This window comes from Thamnophis elegans, chromosome 2 (genome assembly GCF_009769535.1).
Source record: "Thamnophis elegans isolate rThaEle1 chromosome 2, rThaEle1.pri, whole genome shotgun sequence".
Lineage (NCBI taxonomy): Eukaryota > Metazoa > Chordata > Lepidosauria > Squamata > Colubridae > Thamnophis > Thamnophis elegans.
In genome coordinates, this window is record NC_045542.1 from 101,432,497 (window position 1) to 101,458,150 (window position 25,654).

The window sequence follows — 25,654 nt, forward strand, 5'->3', positions numbered from 1 at the left end:
GAAGCTAAACCCTTGCTCTACTTCCATTCTAAAAGTCCTAGTTTGATCTTTAGCCTGCTTTTTAGATTGGCTGCAATTAAAGGGCACATTTTGTCTCCAAGTACATGCCAATACCTCTGCTGAGCTTGTGGTATTCAGCTTTGCAATGAGGGACAGTCCAAATCTAGCCAAAGATATACCTGTTTGAGAATGATACCCCTTACGCACAGCGTTCTTAAAATATCAATGTTTTCAGATTTGTTGGGTACACACACTGTGCACTACAATGACTGAGTGTATGTGTTGCGTTACCTCATAAATCATGATCAAATCCTACAATAGCTGGGTTCATACCACAGTCTAAGCCATATCATTGGTTAGGGCAATACAAGAACCTTAGTCACCATTTTCAAATGTCTTCTTTGCAGTCAATGTGTGCTCTGCTCCTTTAAATAAGATTTTCCAATGATAATGAAATATTCTATTCTGCTGTCATGCTGGCCATGTACATTTTCAGAGTGTCCAGTCTTGGGACTAATGCCAGATAAACATACCGCTGATAACCCAAAACATCTATAAGAATGTCAAGGTGCGCAGTGGTTAAATGCAGCACTGCAGGCTACTGCTAGATCAGCAGGTCAGCGGTTCAAATCTCACCGGCTCAGGGTTGACTCAGCCTTCCATCCTTCCGAGGTGGGTAAAATGAGGACCCAGATTGTTGGGGGCAATATGCTGACTCTCTGTAAACCGCTTAGAGAGGCCTGAAAGGCCTATGAAGCGGTATATAAATCTACTGCTATTGTATCTCACACTGAAGGACAGAAGCAAATATGATGGTGGCTTTCCCCTCGTCATGTCTCAGATAGGCCTAAAGAGGAGTGATCGATACATCCAAGAGAGCAGAACTCTCGCTGCCTACTGCTATACTAATTTTCCCAACTAACCCTTCCACTAGGAGGAAATATTTCCTTGGGTTTGCTAGAGTGGTAGAAGGCACGCTGAAGCCCAGCCAGCTCATGAGCAGAAACACAGATCTGACTAATACATCCTAGGGCAGAAGGAAGTGGAGCATCACACATGGATTGGAAGTTCACTTTGGTTTAATCCTGTGTAGAGGGTTTATTCCACGTTGGCGTCAATCAAAAATAGTAGTGGCTTAATGCTGTGAAATCCCTGTAACAGATTGTCCAGAGGAGATAAATCTCTGTACTACTAAAGAGATGTTAAATGGAGCTGAGCCACAGGGAAGGAGAAGGTGGGGAAAGCAGAGAGCTCGCAAATAAAGACGGGAGAAGAAATGGATGTCAGAGAGTCCAGAAGGGAGGAAATGCACCCAAATGTTTAAAGTACAGTAAGATTGAAGCATTTCTGCAATGGCATTTCTCCCCACATTCCATTTCGCTTTGGGGCCTGGGCTAATAATCCAAAAATAGTTTTGTAATGAACCAGCTGTCCTCTTTTGCTTTGCTGCTTCCCTCTGGCTGGCCACCCAGCTTACAGCTACACCTTGTCTTCATTGACCATGCAAAAGACTAAGAGCTGGGGTTCAGGATCAGATAGTAAACATAATTGGCACCCACCATAGAGACAATTTGCACTTAAATTGGAGAGACATAAACAAAATAGGCACCCAGGGCAGAGCAGGGACATTAAAAAAAATTATCCCTGATGTAACTGATGGGACAGAAATAAATTATGGGACTGAAATAAATGAAATTCATGCAACAACAAGCCACTGTTTGTGTGTATGTGTGCTCAAAGCTTAATATATATATAAATTCAGCCAATTACATTTTTTTTTCAATGCACTACAGCCAAGCACACTATCTATTGCTGACATCACACCCTCCTTAAGCAGAACAATGTGAATATGGCGTATAAATATAGAAAATGTAGAAAAGTAAGAGACAAAATGGAAGACGTGGATGGGGACACTTACGCTGTTTTCTCTTCCAGAGCAAGGAAGGTCTGGATGACTAGAGGCAGTTCAGACTTCACAATGTATAGGTAGCTTGACATCGCTGAAGAAAGAGACAGAAGTTAGCAGAGGACAGAGGCCATTTAAGATCCAGAGGGGAAATTATTTTGGAATGCATTTTTGCCTGCATGATTCCTTCTTCTACAATGCTTTCTAGGAAATCTAGGTAAAAAGGCTTTTACAGTATTTAGAAAGGATGATGTGAACATGACTGGTTTCTTCCTACCTCCAATGTTTTGTAGTGTTATAGCAAGGGCAGCTGCCAATTTCCCTGGTGTCCCAAAGGCTCTGTAACCCAGTTGCTCATAGGCTCGGATTCCTACGTGATATCAAAAAAATTAACAAAAGAAAAATGACATATGAATGAACCCACACCATTTCAGTGTCATAATGAACCTTTGCTCATAACAAACGTAATTGGAATAAAAACAACAGCCGTTCTTGCATACACGGCAAGCCCTGCAAATTACATTTCTAAAATAAAACACACAACATTGACAGATTTATCTTAATCTCTGTCTTGGATTGGTTTTTATTATGGTGAAGATTTCTTCTCCACCGCTTAGGTGGAGAATCAATCAAGGCATTTAGCAAAAGTACTAGTAGTTCAGCTGAAGTCTAAATGTAACCTTTGGAATGAGGATGGGATTAAGTGAAACCACCAACAAAGTCAGATTTAAGGAAGTTGAACCAGCTCTACCATTAGGGCAATTATACCCTAACCACCTCCTTTTGTTTAGTTTAATTGTTTTAATTTATTAATTTTTTATGTCATCCATCTCCCCTACAGCGTGACTCTGGACAGTTTGTTCACTAGCTTTGGGAACAGGAGTACCAAATAACAGCATGTAGACATACAGTGACTGAAGATAGAAAAGATACTCAGATCTAAATTTGCTGAGAGGGCATCAATGCAATTGCCCCACAGTCTACTTATTTATTTAGCAGCTATTCCACCTTTTGTCCACCATGGAATTCAAGACAGAGTAAATGTAGTCTCAGTTGATCTTCTAGCTGAGTACGTTAATTTAGTCACAGCCAGATGCCGTATCACATAGCATAGGACTGACTGAACTGAACCACCTGTGTGTTTCTCAGCAGGTTTATCACACTTACCAACAATCCCTGAGGATTTAAGCAGCAAATGTATAGAATAGCTTGACAAGAGAGCTACAGTAGTCAAGAGGAATCTAGGGAGAAAAAGAAGATATTTATATGATTAAAGAACTTGGATAATATTGGACAAAAATAATAATAAGAAGGAATCTCAACTTCTTTTACAGTATAGTGGACAAGTCTAAAAGGAGAGGGTATGGTCTTCTACACAGTTTTCCGAAGCCACATCTGGAGCATATCTCAATTACTTTGTCTTATTTGTGAAATATTCCCCAAATTTGATCTAATTCCAAAAGCAATCCTCTAATTTCTGAACAAGGTATCTGGAGTTTTTTAATTAGACTTCACAGAAGGGACGCTCTCTCTCTCAGTATGAAGTACCCAGGTGGCTTTCTTCAAATTCAAACTCCTGTCCTGGATTTGTAACTGTATGTTGGACTACAACTTCACAATCCACAACCACCCTAATCAATTCCAAAGTCATTAGAATTCCATACATTGGGATTACATGAGGCTGGAGAAGGTTCAAGAGAAAAACCAAAAGGAAACAAAATATACAGTACTTATTTCTATGATCAGCAAATGGTGCAATTCTTTAAACAAAAACCCAAAGATTGAGAAACAGATGCACACTTATTGCCCAGAAATATGAATTAGTATAGCTTTACCATCTGATTACTTTATTTACACCATCCTACTTGATAAACTCACAGACTGAGGATGATGAAAGGCAGGGCATGGAGAGGAAGGTAGTTTCCTTACAGCATTACCTTGATATGAAAACTATTATGTACTGGCTCCCCTGAAGACATGCACTCAAAGCAACAGCAGTGATATATTTTGATCTGTCCTAATACGAGTGTGTTATGTAACCCTTTAATTTGTAAAAGGTGAATTAATTCTACCCAGAGGATAATACATTGGGATGGAAGCCAGGAGAATACAGGGCAAAACCCACACCCACATATGAATGCACTGACAAACAGCTGGGAAGTACTGATATTCTCTCCCAGCATTAGCTATCCTACATCTGGATGGAGGTTTTGTTCATTCAAGACTGAACTATTGTTTCAATTGTTGAATTCATCACTTCAAGAGCTACCTCGGTACTAATTATTTATTATTTAACTCCACGAATAAATGACATGCAAATAATTCTATTCTAGTTAAGTACATGTTTCCATTATCAAAAAGAGAAAAAATTAAAAAGTTCTCCAGAAGATAATGCCCCGATGCTATATTCAGATTCTATCACGTAATATAGAATATAAAATAACCATATTGAAAGAAGCAAGGATGTTTAGAAAACTCGGTGATGAGCTTTGAAATTGTTTATTGTGTATTAAATTTTCCAATATCTTTTTCCTCTCCAGCCAGTATATTTCTATCACCACACATAAAGATGAAAGGGAATGAACTGTTGCCCAAAGAGGCAAAGAAAAAATACATTTATGACAACATACATTGCTAAATATTCACTAGGTCAGATCTGAAACACCAGGATTTTCATTCAAATTTGGAAGTAATTAGAAACACAGTAAAATAAAAAGAAATGTTGCTAGCATGGCTACGTGACCTTCTTGATATGCCCTTAACTTTGTATCAGTCATCCCCAATCCTGGCATGAAGTAGGATAGAAATGATGGGTACAATTAATCAACATAGCTACAATGAATTCTTCCAATTATAGTGCAACTTTAACAAGAGCCTTGCTCTAAAGCTAGAAAGTCCAAAAGTGGAAGTCAGAAAACTCAAGGGGGTAACCACATCCATGAAATCAAAGACCCAACCTTATTTTATGGGCTTGGGTTATATTGTCATAGGAACTATCTGGACATTTTTGATGCCTCCTGCCAGATAGTCCTAATGTAAAATATACTTTGTGGAAGTACTTCAAACTAAACTACCTGACTAGGTGTGGAATGAGCCCCACCTGCCCCTCTTTCAAAGTCCGTTTTTCCAACCCAATTTTGTAAAGAGGTGGGGCCAGCACAGGGATACCTATTAATACCTGCCCCTTCCCAGTTTCCTAAGTGCTTCTTCTGAATCTCGGCCATGATGAACCACAGCTGTGTTTATTTTTTGTCCCACTCTCTGACTCAATCTTCACTATGGATTTAATCTAATTTATTTGCATTTCTAAAAACCTTGGCATAAAGCACTCCAGAGAATTTCCACAATCTTCTGCATGTGTCATTTCACCTGCTGAGCCACAAATCCAGACTGGATGGGAATGACACATAATTGCCAGCTCTTGACTAAAATGGTTCCTGGAGTTTCCTATCCTTCGGCTTCTAGTGCTATTGGAGTATAATGTCTATTATCCCAGCCATCATTGCTGATGGCTGGAATAATGAGAACTGTAGTACAAGAATGTTCACGATCCCAAGTTTGAATTTCCCATAAGGCAAACAGTTGTAATTTCAGCCCTCATTGAAATGGAAGAGCCTTCCTTCCAGACACTGTCATGTTACAAAGGCAGAGAAATGTGTTTCTGGATCAGTTTTTCTTTCACTGAATCTCCAGGGTTATTCTGTCTCAACCAGTCCATGTACAATAGTTGAGAAGCAGATGGGACTACTAAGCCTCGATGGCTTGGAAGAAGGGTAAGCAACCTTTGGTATGAAAAGTCACATTCCCCTATGAAATATAACTCTGCCCAAATACAGGAATATTAAACTCTTGACTTCCTCCATGAGTTGCCTACAGAAAGGGTAGAAGTGGGACAACTGCAGGCTGAACAATCTGCATGACAGAGTATCGTCCACTTGTGGGCCAACAAGTGAGAACACAAGAGACTTCCAGAGAAATACACTCCAGGGATGTTCTAAAGAAAGAATAGTCAACTCTATGGGATGCTCACAGTCCAAAATTGCGATTAGCTACTAAAAATAGGAGTAGCAGGAAGGACAGGGAATGAATATGTCTGTTCTCCAGGAGAAGGCCTGCTAGAAAAACTGGGGGATTGATCATTTTTGCTTTGAAAGTGACATGAAGTTTTCCTGGTTAAAGAAATGTGGCTTGGCAGATTGAGGACAGCGTGCCAGCACTATCCCTAGCTGAACTTTGTGACTGAACGCAACCAAAGAACAAAAGCAAGCTCTCTGCAGGGTAGCCGCATGATGCTGAATTGCTTCCCAGAACTTGGGAGGGCTTGTGAACCCATGTTTTGCTCTTCCCAACAAGAATTTCAAACCAAATGAGAAATCAGCCCCAGAGAGCCTCGGAAGCAGAGAACGGATCACTTCACTGAAAGCATTTCATTCCTCCCATCATGCAGTCATTCTCATCCCTGTCAAGATGCAAATGATACAGATGTCTACAGGGTGCAGACAACTGGAAGTATAAGAAATCTTGGGGGAGGGGAAGCATGCATGAAGCATGAATGAATCCAGGGCTCTGAGTTGAATTGAGTAGTGGATGATTCAGAGAGTAGATTTAAGATGGAAGAGGGTGATGCAACAGCTCTGCACACAGGCCCTGACCTCCATGTTGGTTGCAGACATTTTGGCCTGCACTTTGGTTTGCAAGGTCAACAAGGATGGTTACAACCCAGGTTAAAATTACTGTAGAGAAAGGAATGGATACAAGGCAGAAGAAATCCATTGAGGCTGATGACGTAACGCTGCCAAAAAACAGAAGGACGAGCGTTACATTTACATAGCAAGAGGAGCTAACCCTGTCCTCCATCCCATTAACTGTTCAGGATCAAATAGCAACTCTGTGTCGCTACTTCATGCAGATGCTAGAGGGAAATGGCTAGTAGAGGCAAAGCAAAGTAGGTGGCTGTGTTACTGTTGGCTATGTTGCAGTTTGGGAAGAATCCTTCCCTTTCTGCAAGGATTCTATGGAGTAACAGAAGTAGAGCACATCCAAAAAGTATATCAAGATGAGAGTCATTCCTCAAAGATCTTTTGCAATGACCACCTTCCCCTACTGTTCTTTTCTGCCTCCAGTTCACAGGCACCTTCTTGTTCCTCCCCGTTTATGCCATTCTAATAAAGGCTTTGATTTCACTCAGGATCATGCTAAGTGTTACATAGAAGTCAGAGAGCTCCTGGAGGCCTTGTTCTCCGAGCAGAGGCTTGCTGACTTTGTTCCTCCCTTCATTGCAGAGGAGCATCATTTGTGTTCTCCAGCATCAACTCCCGCTCCAAACCATCAATAGACTACAGTTCTGTTTGTCCCCAGACTAACCTGCTCCAGCCCACCTTAATTTCCCACATCATGGGAATCTAACAAACCTCCTTTGTCTTTTCTTTCCCAAGCCTTCTGTGCACTCAACCCAGCTGATTTTCTGACTATGGGAGTTTCATTTGCCAATAACCTTAGCTTAGGGTCAAATTCTACCAACTTTTCCATTCATTCATGTACAAATAAATGATCCAACATCACACCTGTCGTTAAGCTAAATAGTTTCTTATAAAAACATAAAATGATGTATTTATATTTGGCCAGCTTGTATGTCTATGGAGATTCTCAGTCATCAGGTCATGGTTGTCCCAAAGCTGCTTTTTCAAGAGACAACTGGACTCTCTTGGTTTTTCTTTGAAGACGTTTTGCTTCATCTCAGAGCTGAAGAAGCTTCTTGGACGAGAAGCGAAACATCTTCAAAGAAAAACCAAGAAAGTCCAGTTGCCTCTTGAAAAAAATATCTTTGGGGCAGCCAGCTTGTATATTCTTAGATCCAAGAGCATGTCATTGGATCATAAGTTCTCTTAGGTGTGGTCTACAATTGTCTGTGTCCCACTCTGTTTAGTAGCTATGTTTCCGAGATTATGACAAGAACAGGACAATAATTAGAATCCCATTTCATTAGAGCAGGGGTGTCAAACTCATGGCCCGTGGGCCAGATGCGCCACGCACTGGCCACATCCACCCCATTTAGCAAAGGGGGGGGAGTCGTGATATGTCACGTGACAATGATGTGACAACGCGAGTTTGCCACCCCTGCTACATTTCCTGGATAAAACAGGAAAAACAATCCATTCTGACATTTCCTAAAGTAATAGGCAAACCACTATCTCCCAAGTAATCAGGACGAGGCTATAGGATGGTCCTCCCTGGCAAGGAAAAACTACCTGAACAGTATCACAAGGATTTGCTTTATGAGGCAGAATAAAATTCCCTGGAAAACAAGTATTGTATATAGACCAACAGAGAACTGTACAAACTAACCATTGGTACCAGAACAGTACAGATCCTCTAGGCATTTAGGATCAGTGTCCAGAATTCCCACAATCAGCATAACTTTTCACCATATTGGGAATCCCCAAATCTGTGGAGAGTATCTGCCTGAGAAAGGAGAGGGTGGATTCCTCTCTAGCTCTTCTGATGATGAGCACAGCACTTACAGAAAGAGGAGGATGCCAGTGTTGGCCATAGCATATGCCAGCCCAAGGATCCCACTGCCCATGATGGCATTGCTGAGATTGAAAACAGACATCCCAAAAGAAGTCTTCCCTTCAAACTGAAACAAAAACAAGAGTGTGCGTCTGAGAGAGAGTTGTATGCCAGCATAACACTTCTCTGCCCTGTCTCTATGCACTGTCCTCACACCTCCCCCCCGCCCGTCAGAAAGGAGTAGGCCATGGTCTATGCTAGCCATCTTTCATCTTTTGCTGCCCAGGTTTCTTATCATGAGCTTTAGGAAGAGGGCATCCCTATGCAACAGCTGCTTTGAAATCCTATATACTATAAAGTCCAGGTGAGCTTCCTATATCTCCTACTGCAATTCTTTTTCCTACTAGCTCCTAAGAAAGGTGAACTCTGCTTTTACCTATCACCTCTCTCATTCCAGGGCTTGAGAGAAATCTTTCTCATATTAGAGTTATCGTAAATACATGTCCTTCCATTCTGATTCGCTTGCCTCTAACTTGACATCTTCTGGGTAGGCAGAGCAAGGAGGAAAGACCATCAAAAGTCTGGTTTGGGTTCAGAGGCTATTTGTTGTAGACTAAAAGGACACAACCAAATATTGCATTCTTTTTTTTTAATAGATTTGAATGGCTGTTGTCCAGACCACCTGCAAAATATGCAGTGGTCTTCCATCTTTTCTGGTAATAGTTTCCCTGGAGATGTATGACTTAGTTATCAATGAATATATTAAAATTGCAACGATCGACCCAGAACAATATACCAAAACTTACATCTGTGAAATGAGTCTGTTTCTTTTCAACACCATGTGGAAGAAATTCCTCCATCTCCGTTACATTCGCTTGGTTCTCATCAAATCTGCTGCAAGATAATAGGGGTGGGGGGGAAAACTTCATTTAAGCAGTCTTCACTTAGAAATTCTCCCTTTTCCAACTCTGGCTCAAAGGATTAGTTTCAATGGTAATACTGCTGCAGAATTACCTCTTCTTTCCTTAGGGTCTGCTTCTTAGACATACTGAGAAGAAATAATCTTATTGAGGAATCTTTTCATACAGAGCCTATTTCTATTCTAACTTTCGCTATGTATTCCCAGAATTCCTTCTTATTTTCCAGAGGGCAATATCATTTATAAAAATAGCTTCAAATAGAATGAAAGAATAGAATGAATAAGCTTTAAAAAACTGGGTTTCCAAATGCATTTTTGCTTTTAAAAATATATATAGCTAGATCTAGGATACCATGCTGGCTTTAACAACACTATATTTACCAAGAACATAATTAACTGTAATTAATCAACTCAGCTTCCTGTGCTTACATTTTCTTAATTTTTTTAAAAAAGTTTATCAGTTCCTCCACCATATAAAATAGTGCCAGCAGAATATTGTATATACTGCTCCAAAAACTAGCAGTTAACTCTAAACATAGACTTTAGCCTATGTTTCTTGAAAGCTCTAGATAGCAACAATGCAAGTATGATCTGGTGGTGGAGAATCACATTTTCACGCAGACAACCTAATGCATTTCATGTGTTGCATTCCCTGTCAGTTGTGTATCTGTTTGCAAATTTGGAAGTACCATAAAATCAATAAGAAACAAATTTGCATTTATTAGCTGGCTAAATAGAAAGTCCCAAAGCTTCCATTATATCCATCTATTGATTAGGTAAATCAGGATTTATTGCTGTTATAAATGTTCTTCCTTTGCCAGTCAGCAGAACTCAGACATTTCCCAAACAGAGTGCACACTGAGATGCAAAGCCAATGAGGAGTCAAGACCTTTTGTCACATAGACATAGAGAAGTACCTGGTCTGTTTGCTGGGGGGGTGGGGGCGTGGAGGAGGACAAGTAAAACAAAACAGAACTGTTTCATGAAATGGTTGTCTCTCATAATGTAGGTAAAAGGTTTAGCTCAGAGTATTGATTCATATTGAATCTTTATTTACCATACTATACAAATATTTCACATTTGATAATAAACACACTACATAATTGTGTGTACTTCAGCAAACACATCCTCAGACTGAACAAGAAGAAGAGCTTCTCTTCAGAATCTTGTCTGATCGGTAATAATCAGTGCAAAGTTTTATTTAATTTCTTACTTATTTGTTAGATTTGTTTGCTGTCCATTTCGCCTCATTTTTCCAATATCTTTCTATAAATTTAGGCAGAAATACTCATTTGTAGCAGAAAAATGACATTTTGTGGTCTACCAGCACCATTACATCTATTGTAAATTTTAATGTTTTAATCAAGCTTTTCTTCCCCATATTTTAAATAGCTGTGTAGTTGATCTCTTTCACTGCTAAATGCAGGTATTTTGGATATTCAAAGTTTTAAAAAAAGAAGATATGTATAGTTTCTCTTTTCCTTTAATAAAATTTGACTGTATTTATCTCTGATGAGTTGGTTTGTCTTCTCAAATGGGGAAGAAGGGTTAGCAATAGAAATTTACAGAGATCCCCTAAGGCTGAAATGTTATGATCAACTGGGCTTCATTCTGGTTCAGTTCCCTACCTTCCATTTGATCTTGAATTAAATATATATAATTCTGTACTTACTTGGGAGTTTTCTTTACTCGTATGTTTGGGGTTAAGAGCCAGATTTACATAATGGTTAAGGCATCAGACTAGAAACCATAAATTCTAGTCTCACTTTAGGAACAAAGCCAACTAAGTTTTATCTCAGCTGTAGAAGCAGGCAATGACAAGCCATTTCTGAAAAAAAACATTGCCAAGAAAATAGCAGGGACTTGTTCAGGCTGTCTCCAAGAATCAAACTCAACTGAACGGAAGGGGGAAAAAATGTTCAGGATATTTACAGGTCACTAATTAGGTGGCAGCATTGATCAGGACGACCCAGCAATGTTCTGTAGTCATGGGAAGAAGGCAGATTAAAAGAACGGAAGTGGAAACAGCAGCACAAGAGTGAGTGGGTGCTAATGGGCAAACATTTGTGGATCAGAGAATGAAGTGACAGTAATCCCGTTCACTGCAAAAGATAATCTTATATCCAGGACAAGTGCATTAACTCAAGCCTGCAATCTGAGTCAGTCAGATAAGCCAAGCCTTGCAAGCCACCTCACCTGTCATTTCCCATGGAAGAGGTATGTAATACTGAATGTTTTCCATTTGGCACGATGTCTATCATCTCTGTCTGGATGGGGATGTCCGTAGAATTCATTTTTTCCTTTTGAAGTCAGTAGCTTCCCTTTTCTGGCAAACAGTTTTCAAAACAGGCAGCGGATGCAGGGCTACTGAGAGGTCCTGAATCAGCAAAGAGAGAGGGAGAGAGACAGAGAGAGAGAGAGAGAGATCAGTTTGGGGAAGATATACAGCTAATGCCATACAACAGCCCTCATCATTTTGGCATGTCCTTACTCTGTTGGGACATCATCTTAGAGTTCCTTGACAGTGTTGGACATGTCTACCTGAAAGGCGTTCAATAGAGTAAGACTAATTTATACATTTTGACCTGATGGACTTGCATATAATATTTCATCTCTCTTAGCCAAAGGAATATGAACTACAATTATTCTATAATGAGAACTATATCACATATAGTCCTCTGCTGGACTTATTCTCCAATGTTTCTGCTAAATTGAGAGCACCATGAAGTGAGACAAGATTAATTTCTATCTGATAAATCCTAAACTACTCAGCAATGTTCAACTATTCCCAGATGACTTTGCTGAATGTCACAACTCTAATATATTGGACCAGTCAGTATCCCACTCATCTACTTGCTGGTATATCTCTTTCAATATGAATTTTATTAGAGATTTTTAGAGAAATAAGACATGACATTATATAAACAAAAGGTAACAAAAAGAGAGACAATAAAGTTTGGAAATCAATATACATAGGAAAAAAAAGATTAAAAAGAGATCTTGAATCTTCTTTGTAGCAGTTATAAACACAGTCAATACCCTTCCTCCCTCTGTAAAACTACTCTTTACGTAGTTTCCTTCTATCCCATATTCAACCCTTTTTAATTAACAAATCTAGAAATCACTATTTCCATTTTCAGCAAAAAGTCCAAAAATCGGTTGCAGCCTTTTAAGAAACTATTGTTTTATCCCTGATCAAAGAGGTCTATTTCCACTTCTGTCACACACATGCACACAATCTCCCACACTTTTTCTGTCTTCACTTCATTAACAGTATTAATAGAAAGGGCGAGGAAAAAAGATATTACAAAGAAGAGTGGGCCAACCTAATTTCCAAAGCACTAGAAGGCAAGAGAAGAAACAATGGATGAAAAGTAATCAAGGAAAAAAGCAACCTGGAATTAAGGAGAAACTTCCAAAATTGAGGACAATTGAACAGTGGAACAGCTTGCCTTCAGAAGTTGTAGGGGCTTCATCACTGAAGGTTTTTAAGAAAAGGCTGGACAACCACCTATCTGAAATAGTATAGGGTCACCTGCTTGAGGAAGGGGTTGGACTTGAAGACTTCCAAGGTTCCTTCCAGCTCTATTGTGATTGCTTGATAGCATGAATAGATAATGTAATCAGTGGTCTTCAACTAGACTGTAAATTATAGGAAGTTCAAATGTTATTTTTTAGGGGAACAGAAGATAAACCTTATTTGTTTATTCAGCACTGTCAATCGTTCAATACAATCTTCAATATCATCAGCTATAGCAATCTTCAATATCAATACCATCAGCTATAGCAATCTTCAATATCAATATCATCAGCTATAGCAATCTTCAATATCAATATCATCCTTTGATATTTAACATATCAAAGAGCTGCTAACAATAAGCAAAATGCTACTCCATATTTTTCATGAAGCCAAGTTCATGATTTAGTTCATTATTTTAGAAATTCAGCAAAGTGACAAGTTATTGTTTCCAGGCATGTCCTTTTCTAAGGCATTTCAGGTCACAGGACCCACTGATAAAAAAAAGACTGTGGCAAAGGGAACAGGAACAGACAAGGACAGAAAATGATTATGGAACACTGGTATCATATTTAAAAAATTTATCCAGAAGATTTGAGCAGCAATTCAATTCTTCTAAAGATGAATAAATTCCAACAAATGTTATTGAAAGTATCTCTAAGTAGACATTCATAGAATTGGAATCCATTGGAAAGATTACAACTGGGGAAACTTGCCCAATAATAAATAAAGAAAAAGTTCACTGTGAATTTACATGCATATACAGGTAGTCCTCAACCTACGACCATAATTGAGTCCAGAATTTCTGTTGTTCAGTGATACATTTGTTAAGCGAGTTTTGCCCCATTTTATGACTTTTCTTGCCACCGTTAAGTGAATCACTGCAGTTGTTAAGTTAGTAATTCGGATGTTAAGTGAATTGGTCTTCCTTATTAACTTGGCTTGTCAGGTCGCAAAAGGGGATCACAGGATTTTGGGACACAACAAAGGTCATAAATGTGAACCAGTTGCTAAGCATCTGAATTTCTGATCACATGACCACAGTTGCAAAGATTGTAACTGTGAAAAACAGTCAAAAGTCACATTTTTCAGTGCCATTGCAACTTTGAATGGTCACAAAATGAACTGTTATAAGTCAGGGACTGCCTGGTATTTGAATCCCTGTAAGGAAGCAAAGCAATTAATATCTTATCTTAGATTTTGCAGGTGGAAATCTAAGGCAGGCCTTTTCCGATTACTACAGACTTCCATTTTTTTGAGAAAAGGATTATAAATTCAAGCAGTGCTTCACGTTTTCTGCACTAACTATCAGGCAGCAGCACTACCATGGCAATAAAACAAAGCGTCTAGCTGTTTGGATTACTGATTTCCTGCTCCAGAGAGGCGAGCACCCTCCTTCCCAACGTGGACAATCAGTGTTACTGAATAAGGGCAAGTTGCACAGTTTCTGGGCTTTGCTTAGCTATATTGAAGATTTCAGTATGTGTCATTCCCTCACCTCACCCCGAAATAGAGGGAGAGGGAGGGAGGGAGGGAGGGAGGGAGAGAGAGAGAGGGAGGGAGAGAGAGAGAGAGAGAGAGAGAGAGGGAGAGAGAGAGAGAGAGAAATACGTTGCTTTGTAGATTTTCAGTGGACAATAGGGTCCTGAATAAAGAGAGAAAACTCCAGCTTGAAATTATGGGTTGGATGATGACATTAGTATCAGCCTTGGGAATGTCAAGTGACTACCTCTATCTTGGACCATGGGTTAGTCTAAAATCACAGCAGGTCAAATTTAGACAGCCTTTGAGCCTACAATACAATACAATAGCAGAGTTGGAAGGGACCTTGGAGGTCTTCTAGTCCAACCCCCTGCCTAGGCAGGAAACCCTATACCATTTCAGACAAATGACTATCCAACATCTTCTTAAAGACTTCCAGTGTTGGGGTATTCACAACTTCTGGAGGCAAGCTGTTCCACTGATTAATTGTTCTCACTGTCAGGAAATTTCTCCTCAATTCTAAGTTGCTTTTCTCCTTGATTAGTTTCCACCCATTGCTTCTTGTTCTACACTCAGGTGCCTTGGAGAATAGTTTGACTCCCTCTTCTTTGTGGCAACCCCTGAGGTATTGGAACACTGCTATCATGTCTCCCCTAGTCCTTCTTTTCATTAAACTAGACATACCCAGTTCCTGCAACCGTTCTTCATATGTTTTAGCCTCCAGTCCCCTAATCATCTTTGTTGCTCTTCTCTGCTCTTTCTGGAGTCTCCACATCTTTTCTACATTGTGGCGACCAAAACGGAATGCAGTATTCCAAGTATGGCCTTACCAAGGCATTATAAAGTGGCATTAACACTTCACGTGATCTTGATTCTATCTCTATTTATGCAGCCTAGAACTGTGTTGGCTTTTTTGGCAGCTGCTGCACACTGCTGGCTCATATTTAAATGGTTGTCCACTAGGACTCCAAGATCCCTCTCACAGTTACTACTATTAAGCAAAGTACCACCTATACTGTACCTGTGCATTTTATCCACTAGTATTTGAAAGAGGACCACTTCCCAGTCTCTTGCAAATTATGCTAATGTTTAGTTATTCTCATAGTAAAAGAAAGTGTTTTATTTCATAGGTACATCTGGGTAGATTTAATTTCCAAGCCCTTCGGTATCACTATTGTCATTTCCCATAAACAGCTCTTAGCCCTTTTGCTTTGCTCACCATAACCAAGTTACTCCGTAGCTCTCTTTTTAGATGCTAAACAGGATGAGTGCTTTAAATCTTTGGCTGTAAGCAGGGCTGCCTCTGTCCCTTTCAAGCGCACAGTTGCATTTGGATCAGAATTGAGAAAAGTACTTGGCATGCTGTACAGGCAGTATCCCTGCTCTTGTGCATGGGCAGAAGAAAGTGAGAAGAACAGCAAAGGCAGCTGCAGCAGGAAGAGCAGAAGGCTGTTAGGGAAAATGGGCTAAATTTAATGCAGTGGGGTACAGAAGGCCTGCAAGTAAATCTGGAAAAAAAAGGGAAGCAATTTCAGGCAGTCCTCAACTTACAGCAGTTCATTTAGTGACCATGTCACAACAGCAATGAAAAAAGGGACTTTTTTCACACTTACCACCGTTGTAGCATTCCCATGGGGTCATGTGATCAAAATTCAGATATCTGGCAACAGACTCACATTTATGACCCTTGCAGTGTGCCGGGGTCAGGTGTTCACTTTTTGCAACCTTCCGACAAGTAAAGTCAATGGGAAAACCAGATTCCCTTAAGCAACCGTGTTACTAATTTAACAACCGCAAGTGATTCATTTGTGTGGCAAGAAAGGTTATAAAATGGGACAAAATTCACTTAACAACAAAAATTGGGGGCTCAATTATGGTCATAAGTCGAGGACTATCTGTACCAAAGGAATCCCGTCTTCTCTTTCCTAATAGGTAGACTATTGGGCACAAATTTGGAAGATTCCAACTGTAGATGGGAAATGGCATCATTTACTTTTTTGCAGGAAAAGTGTAAGCAGGAATATATGAGGTCATTAATACTGCTAGTTCAGACAAGATTCTACATTTTATTTTGCTTACTGGAATAACCCAGCATTCATTGTGTTTTTTTTAAGTTTACCAATTCTTCATAAATTCCAAAACTTAACCTCTAGGGAAAAAAAACGTTGACCTGCTGCTTAAAGCAGAGAGTTGATAATACCAACTGTGCTGCATTGACAAGAAAAATATTGAGAGGAAAACAATTAGGTAAGGAACTTGGCAGGGGGAGTGCGGTTCTTCTCATTTATTCAGTTGCTGGATTTTTCTAGGCCAGTATTTCTTTTCTAAAGGCCACAAGGCTTTAACTAGAAGGGAAATTAATCATCTCACTTCATCAGTAAGCAAGATGAGTGTCTCTTCTTAACATCCACAAATACTGCTCCAAGAGGTCTCGTATTCTCACAGGAACAAAAGTGTAGCCCACCTGGGGCTGACTGTCAGCTTATGAAAGGACTGAAGTCTGAGAGGAGCGACAGAGGGAATGGAGGCAAATCTCTGGCAGGCTACTTTGCCAGGTTTGGAAAACCCTCAGCCTCAGACATGTTGGCAGGCGACACAAAGCACCTTCTGTTGGGCTTCCTGGTTCTACTTAGCGGATAGTTGGAAAGTGGCTTCCAAAACAGAACAACTTTAGAGGCAGTTGGCGCCCCAAGGAAATAGAGGGACTACATCCCAGCCGAGGTGGCGCAGTGGTTAAATGCAGCACTGTAGGCTGCTTCAGATGACTGCAGTTCAGCAGTTCGGCTGTTCAAATCTCACCGGCTCAGGGTTGACTCAGCCTTCCATCCTTCCAAGGTGGGTAAAATGAGGACCCAGATTGCTGGGGGCAATATGCTGACTCTGTAAACCGCTTAGAGAGGGCTGAAAGCCCTATGAAGCGGTATATAAGTCTAACTGCTATTGCTATTCTCTGTGCCACCAGCTCCTTTTGACTGTCTTTCCCCTGATAGCTCACGAAATGGGGTGTTGCTATTGTTTTTAAAATAATATTAATGTTAGTATTCCATAAATTGCAGTTGATATGATGAGATCTAGTCATTTGTTCTATTTCCAGTCTACTTTTCCATATCTTACATGCATCTCAGTGCTCAGCTGGAAAAAAAAAACCCTTTCTCCATAGAAATAGCACTTAAGACTCATATACCATTTCACAGTGCTTTAAAGCCCTCTCTAAGCAGTTTACAGAGGCAGCATATTTTCCCCAACAATCTGGCTCCTCATTTTACCCACCTCAGAAGGATGGAAAGCTGAGTCAACCTTGAGCCTGGTGAGATTCAAACTGCCAAATTGCAGGCAGGCGGCAAGCAGCAGAAGTAGCCTGCAGTACTGCACTCTAACCACTGTGGCACCGTGGCTCACCATACAATTGCTTTGCCATTCTTACACTTTTTTATTTATTTAAAGAACTCATATTGCTGCTTAAAACAGACATTTATCCCTGTGGGGCTCATAGAAAACCTAATCAGCAAAATCTCAGGGGGAGGGGGAAACATATCAAAAGGTCACAGCTGAGAAAGAATTCCTTCCAAGTCTCAATAGGTAACAAATTTGAAGAAAGGAGGTGCCCTTACCCTTTCTAATCCAGTGAGATGAACAGATACCCTCAAACAAATAACCTATTGCTGTGTTATGTAGAACTTTGAAAACCAGCACTTTGAACCGCTCCCACAAAGCAACTGAAAGCCAGAGGAGCTTGTGTAACAACAACAGTGTACCATGTAACAAAGCACAGCATCCTCTAAACTGGTCACAGCTTCTGGGTGGCCTTCTTCAAGGATAGCCCCGTGCAGTGTGCCTTCATTCCAATTGTTAAATGACTAAGATAGGAATGACTATGAACAAAGCCCCTTGGTCATTCTGTAAACAATGAGAACTAATTTTCCCCCCAATATAAATGTTGTGGTCTTTCATGGATATATATGCCACTTGCTCACCCTTTTTTGCAACTCTATCAATTATGATTTGAGTTGAGTCGCACAGATGGACCCAGCACAAAAGGCACAGAGACATATCACAGCCACATAAATGTGAGGTGATTCTCGACAAAAAAAAAATACAATTTTTCTCCAAGCATAATTTATTACTATTTTCTTACATGAACAAATATGAAAAATGGATGGCAGAGAACAGAAGGTTTTATGCAGAGTACCTCATAGCTTGAGGCTTTATGCTTAGTGATCATTTTTGTTTGTTAAAGGGGCATGTTCTGCCCCTTCTCTCAACAATCCACCAGTTGCAGCCACTTACTTGTCTTTTTCTTACTTGAATTAAGAAAAATAAGCTAACTTTTCTCTGCAGAGGTTTCATTTGTCAAGCTGAAGCAAAGAGTTACATAAGGTAACATAAATTTTATTTTTTATTTTATTTTTATTTGATTTTTCAATTGTTTACAAGATAATAGGTATAAGAATAAACATGAATATGAATGAAATGGGAACAAATAAATAGGCGCAGTAGGACAGGTATGGTAGGCACAATGGTTTGTTTATGCACGCCCCTTACAGACCTCTTAGTAATGGGGTGAGGTTAATAGTAGACAGTTTAAGTTTAAAGTTTTGGGGGTTTGAAGATGTAACAACAAAGCAGTACATTCCAGGCATTGACCTGAAGTCGTATTTTCGGCAATCAAGTTTGGAGCGGTTTACATTGAGCTTGTTTCTGTTGTGTGGTCTTGTATAATTGTGGTTGAAGCTGAAATAGTCATTGATCGGTAAGACATTGTAGCGGATAATTTTGTGTACTACACTTAAGTCCAACCGTAGGCAGCATAGTTCTAGGTTGTTCAAGCCCAAAATTTCAAGGCTGGTGGTGCAGGGTATTCTGTTGCTAGCAGAGGAGTGTAGTATTCTTCTCGTGAAATACTTCTGAACTCGCTCAATTGTATTAATGTCTGATATACAGTGCGGATTCCAAATAGATGAGCTGTATTCGAGAATTGGTCTGGCAAAGGTTTTGTATGCCCTAGTTACCAATATGATATTACCGGAGGAGAAGCTTCGTAAGATTAGATTAACAACTCTTAATGCCTTTTTGGCAGTGCTGTTACAGTAAGCTCTTAAATAGTTTGATATGAGTACTCCAAGGTCCTTGACAGAGTGAGGGTCGTCTACAAGGTCATATCCACCTAGCTTGTATTTGGTGTTCTAATTTTTTTTACAAGACAGAGCATTTGTTGGTTGAGATTTGGAGTTGCCACTTTTTTGACCATTCAGACACAAAGTCTAGGTCACTTTGAAGGACAGTAGCATTGTCAGTGGTGTTGAATAGTTTTATGTCATCAGCGAAGAGGACACAGTTGCTTATAAGATTATTGCAAAGGTCATTTATGTAGAATATAAAGACTGTGGGGAACACCACTATTAACGGGTTCAGGGTTTGATAGGGCGTTCCCTATTTTGACTATTTGTTGTCTGTTTGACAGGAACGCAATCCATTTATGAAGAGACCGGAAATGCTGTAAGAGTTTAGTTTTAATAGTAGTTTATCGTGTACCATTGAATCAAAGGCTTTGCAGATGTAAAGCCTTTAATATAAATTGTGTCTATGAAAATTGTTCCTCATCAAAGTGAGAAATTCACTTTTTTGTAATCAACGTATTTGGATGAAAAGCAAAATGTCTTAAAAAAAAACAGCAAGAAGAAAGCCCAGTTGCCTCCTGAAAAAGCACCTTTAGGATCTGGATTACTGAGAATCTCTACAGACTTTTAACATATTTGTCACTATCATAAATAAATTTCCTGAGATGGTCCACATTTTTGCGAACTCATCTTCTCTCATTGTGAATTTTCCTTATCAGTAGTTGCTTCATCTCTTTATCTGCATAAATTTACAGTCACTGTGACCTGGGAGCTGCTTTTTTAATGTGAATTCATACATTTTTAATTTAACAAGACACCAAGAAAAAGCCCCAGGTGTAAACAAATCTATTCCTATAAATCATGTTCACAACACTGAACATTCCTGTTATTTAAACTTGATATTTTGAAAACAAAACAAAACTCAAATTGTACGAAATATAACAAATATCCAATGGCAAATCATTTTTTTCCCCCTTAACAGCCCAGGGTGGCAGTGGCTATGGTTACACAAGTGCTTTCAGGCCTCAAGAGAAGTGCTTTTGATTGTCATCAAAATGATTCAGAGAAGCTCTGTCTTCAGCAAGTCAGTAAAATATCCAGTTACATGATATTTGGCAAAATCTTCCAAAGACTATGAAAGCCACCTCAGAAATCCAGAGGTACACTGGAGAGATTCAGCATGCACTTAGTTTTTACCACTTGCCCCCAAAACCACTTTCCTTATAGTTCTCATAACGAACGATGTAACAAAGAAGGTGTAAGAAATGTGTAGGACTCATAGCAGAGATTGTAATGTAGATTTTAGCATGTAGAAACTATAGCACTTCTATAGATACAACCAAAAGCCTGCATCTGGTATGTAGACAACATCTGTAAACAAAAATAGAACAACTGGAGAAGAAACATGAAATAATCAACAATATCTTCTTAGGAATAAAGTTCAAAAGGGAAGAAAAAAACAACACACTGTGCTTTCTATTCTCATCACTAGAGGAAATGGTAGCAAATTAGAAACACAAATCTATTGCTTAACTACTCACACTAACCAAGTGCTTCACTATCAGATAACAACCCAATCTCCCACAAGAGGATCTGTGTAAGAAAGAACATTATTCAGACAAGCACAAATGCACTGGAGCAACCCAGAAGATCATAAAAAGGAAACAGATCACCTATACATCTTCTGGCAGAATGGACACCCACACAACTTTATCAAAAAGTGCTTGATCACTCAACCCACTACAGAACAACAAACACAAGCTAAGCACTTAAAAATCACAATGAAAACTCCTTGAAAAGGAGTTGACTTAACCATAATTACAACTGGGAAACTGTGAGCATTCATAAACCAAGCTAAATCCGATATGGTAGGGAATTCCTAGAGCATATTACATCCAGAATCGTTCAGGTGAGATGTGTAGAAATTTAATAAAAATAAATATGAAAATATGTGCCATATGTTTTAATCAAAATGACCAAAAACCAATGATTTGATCAAAATGACAGTTTGATTAATTTTATTTCAACCAAGGGGGACAGCTTCTTGACTTCATTTGGGAGGTAAAAGGATAAAACTATTACAGTTTGCCAAAGTATTTTCAAATTGCATCTAACTTTTTTCTTTCTTATTCCCTCAATAGTAGATTTGATAAAAGTAACCTAAATTGCAGTTTTGAAATCCCATGTCAGTGTCTAAAAAAACTTAGCTGATACCATAATTGCATTCTCAGGGGTGGTGGCCACATGTGAGACCACAGAAGCTGAATGAGATTTAGGTAGATCTAAAAACTGTTCTTTGTTGAGATCTAAGACTTTACTGTATTTGAGTCAGAACTGCTTTAACTTAAACCCCCTCATTTGCACAGATTTTCTTTTTTTTTAAAAAATCAAGTCTTTAGAAAGCCACAGTTCACATCAAAAACAGATATAGCATCTGCTGTAAATTTACTGCTAACCTAAGATTGAATTAACTATCTCTTCTAAAGCTCCGGGTCATCAAGTTCTTTGGCATTTGCTATAAGCCATGATGAGGTCGCACACACTATGGCATCATAGTGCAAATTACATAGTTCACAACATTTGCATGATGATATTACTTCCTTCCTTCCAATAAATCCAAGTCTGGATGTAATGGAAAATTGAAGAGTTTCATTCAGACTGCATTGCTTCTGACTGGGTATGTCTAGTATAATGAAGAGAACTAGTGAAGACCTGATGTCCAGTGTCAAGTACAAAAAACCAGAACCAAAGCTGTTGAAATAAATACAAGTTTATTCCATGCTAGCTCTCTACAAGAATGTGAACTATTAACAGTCAATACAATACAATACAATACAATACAATACAACACAATACAATAGCAGAGTTGGAAGGGACCTTGGTGATCTTCTAGTCCAGCCCCCTGCTTAGACAGGTTGGCAATAGATAGGGTCAATGGAATTCAAGGAGGGCTGGACTTAGATCTCTTGTAGGCATGAAGAGCTCCAAACTGATGACATGCTTGACCCCATCCTTGGCTCAATCTAGTCATCTCTTACAAGTCTTCCAATATTTGATGGGTTGTCACATAGAAGAGTGCCTATTTTCCAAGGCACTTGAGAGCAGGACAAGAAGTAACAGATGGAAAGTATCAAGGAGAGTCCAACCTAGAACTACAGAGAAATTTCCTGACACTAAAAACAATCAGGGAACAGGTTGCCTCCAAAAATTGCAGGTGCTCCAACACTGGAGATTTTTAAGAAGAAATTGGACAGCCATTTGTATGGAATGTCAAGCAGGGTCTCCTGCTTGAGTAGGGGGTTGAAATAGAAGACCTATAGTGTCCCTTCCAACTCAGTTAGTCTGTTAAATCCATCCAAATAAGATTTTAATAATGCTTTAAAGAGAGAGATAACATTACAAAATGGGAACTAGAGAGAAAATAGATTGTCTCAGTCCTTCTCGGTCTAAATTAATATCCAATGTTGGCACAGATTTGGCTTTGGTTGCTTTGATGGATAACTGCACTGGGTACTTGTGGGAAAGAGTAAGGAACTCCAGATAATATCCTGTGTTGCTCAGAGCCTTTGATACCATTGACCAGGTTATCCTTTTGAAGCAGTTGAGGAGATGAGGGTAGGAGTTGGGGGGAACAACAGTTGCAGTAGTTCCATTCTGTGAAGAAGAAACACCTCCTGCAGAGTTTAATTTGGATGAAAATACTCATGAATGAAACAACAGATAAAGTCCAAATAAAAAGCATTTGCCAATACCTGCTAACTAAAATCCAGAAAGGGCTTCTGGGAGAAAACTGACAGCTAATCTGATGGAAAATATACATTCTGTTAGCTGGCTCCTGGTGCTATCTTCTATCAGGTGATAAAAGTGTAAATTGAAGCTTGCAGGGATCATAAAATGGAGGGTGTTAAAGTCATAAATTCACTGTGTATTTCTTAAATGGCAAGGCTCCAGGAAAGTGAGAGAAAGTTGTAGAGGATATCTCTACTACAGAGATATTTTAGGTTTGGGGAATAATGGCTTTAACTGCTTCAGGAATATTTAAAGCCGCCTGTCACAAGAATATTTTACGATGTGGGAGGAAAGGTGATGTTATCACAGGTTGTAATTGTTAAACATGGATATGAATTATTAGGTAAATGATTAGACAAGCGGAAGCATAAAACAATTGATTGAGAATCTATTTCAGCTATTCAATGATGGGCCACTACATACCACTCAATTATGTAGGTTCAAATCCAGATAGGAAGCAGTTAAGCCTTGATTAAGTCCTGGGTCATCAGATATATTAGGTTTGCCTGCCCCTCTCTATTTCTATGGGGTGGCTTTTAGTGCAGATAGAGCCACTCCTCCTCTAGTGACTGAGTTCTAATCTAACCATCATTAAGCAAAATGGTCGCTAAATGAACAAGAGAGATGTCGAAAAGATCATTGATTGGTACCATCTCAGTCCGATAAAAGTTCTCTCATACAGCTATGCCAGCATTACCCTCACTCCGGCATGCAGGGAGTTTGGTCATGAATGCACACATTGGTTTAAAAATGAAACTGTTATTATCATTCATTACTGTTGTATTGTGAATAGTTGCTAACTGTTGCTAAACAAGAAGAAGTATTTGCACTGCAACTGGCCCAAAATAAAGGATTTCAGGTAAGGTTTGGCAACAGCTGCGCTGCTTGCCAGTTGCTTTCCAAAACCTAATTAATGTGCTTACTCTTATGTACAGAAGTTTATATGGCTTAGGTCCAAATTAGGTGGAAAACCACCTGCTTCAATTCAATAACAATCAAAAGGTATTAATTTACTTCCATTATGTTTGCTTATTTTTTTTTTTTAATAATGTGATTTGTTGATTCCACAGTACCTTAGTGGCTCAAAGGATTTTTCTTGAAAAGACGATAAACTTGCCATTTTAAGAAAGCAAGTAATAGCAAGTCTACCACCCAGGGAGAGATAAATGTCTATTTGCTTTCCTGCAAGGAAATTGCTATGAGATGCCAAACCTAATGATCTATGGATAAGCAAGTCAGAGATGAATCCACCGCCACCAGAAGGAGAGGACAGTGAGATATAAATCAGGAATTATTCAAATTGGCTTGGAAGATGCAAAGCCCACAGTCTTAATTCAATCAACAACACTAAAGGCTCTGAAGGAACTCTACAGGAAGTTGCGACAAGGAAGTCTTATTTAGCAAAATTAATTAAGTGTTGATTTTGCCTCTTTTAAATATGGATTTGCGGGGGGGGGGGATCATCCCAAAAATACTTGCAATACTGGATATAACTACAACATACCATGTTTTCCCGAAATAAGTGCTTGGTCTTATTTTGGGGAGGTCTTATTATTTTTGAGGTACAGAAGGCGGTGAGTGTGGTCACCTCATGGCTGCTGCTGCTGTGTTACAATATTTTTGGGGAGGGCTTATTTTAGTGCATGCACTCAAAAGCCTGATTGGGCTTATTATCCAGAGTGGTCTTATTTTCGGGAAAACCGGGTATCATTGAGACCAGTGGTGGGTTTCAAAATTTTTTTGAACCTACTCTGTGGGTGTGGCCTCCTTTGTGGGAGTGACTTGCCGGCCATGTGACCTGGTGGGAGTGGCTTGCCAGCCATGTGTTCTCTCTCTCTCTCTCTCTCTCTCTCTCTCCCCTTCCTTTTGTCTCTCTGTCCCTTTTTCCTTTTTTTCTTTCATCTCTCTCTCACTTTTTCTTTCTTTTTTCTTTTTTTCTTTCTTCCTTTCTTTCTATTTCTCTCTCTGTGTGTGTGTGTGTGTGTGTGGTGGGTTTCAAAAAATTTTGGAACCTCTTCTGTAGGTGTGGCCTGCTTTCCGGGTCCACTGGTGGAACCTCTTCTAACCGGTTTGGTAGATTTGACGAACCGGTTCTACCGAACTGGTAGGAACCAACCTCTGATTGAGACATGGACACATAAGATCAATAATTTTATTTCCTACCTTTCATCTCCTTAGCAGATGAATAATGACTTCTCTGTTGGAAAGCAAAAGCAGTTCCAAGCTTCATGCAAGATTTGGACAGCAAGTCCCATCACAGTTATTACAAGAAGCCGTGTGTGTGTGTGTGTGTGTGTGTGTGTGTGTGTGTATTTTAAATCTGAGGCCAGAAAGCTCTTCTTTTAGCTTTTTTGCTCAAAAATCTTGTTACCCTATAATTAAATACTCATTTTTAACCCTATGCAACACAGAAC

General features: G+C 39.4%; 1 protein-coding gene across 2 annotated transcripts in view; it reads right to left on the reverse strand.

The window, feature by feature from the left end:
• The window catches only part of SLC38A3 (solute carrier family 38 member 3), a 63,915-nt gene that overhangs the window by 14,599 nt on the left and 23,662 nt on the right, over positions 1-25,654 (reverse strand). The window contains exons 2-7 of one of the 2 annotated variants that reach the window (XM_032209205.1): positions 11,532-11,712; positions 9,223-9,307; positions 8,428-8,543; positions 3,074-3,147; positions 2,184-2,276; positions 1,919-2,000 (exon numbers count right to left, since the gene is read on the reverse strand). In XM_032209205.1, the coding sequence (XP_032065096.1) occupies positions 1,919-2,000; positions 2,184-2,276; positions 3,074-3,147; positions 8,428-8,543; positions 9,223-9,307; positions 11,532-11,629 (548 nt within the window). In that variant the 5' untranslated portion in view covers positions 11,630-11,712. Of the gene's footprint in view, positions 1-1,918; positions 2,001-2,183; positions 2,277-3,073; positions 3,148-8,427; positions 8,544-9,222; positions 9,311-11,531; positions 11,713-25,654 lie in introns of both variants that reach the window. The other variant, XM_032209204.1, reaches the window with a different exon arrangement.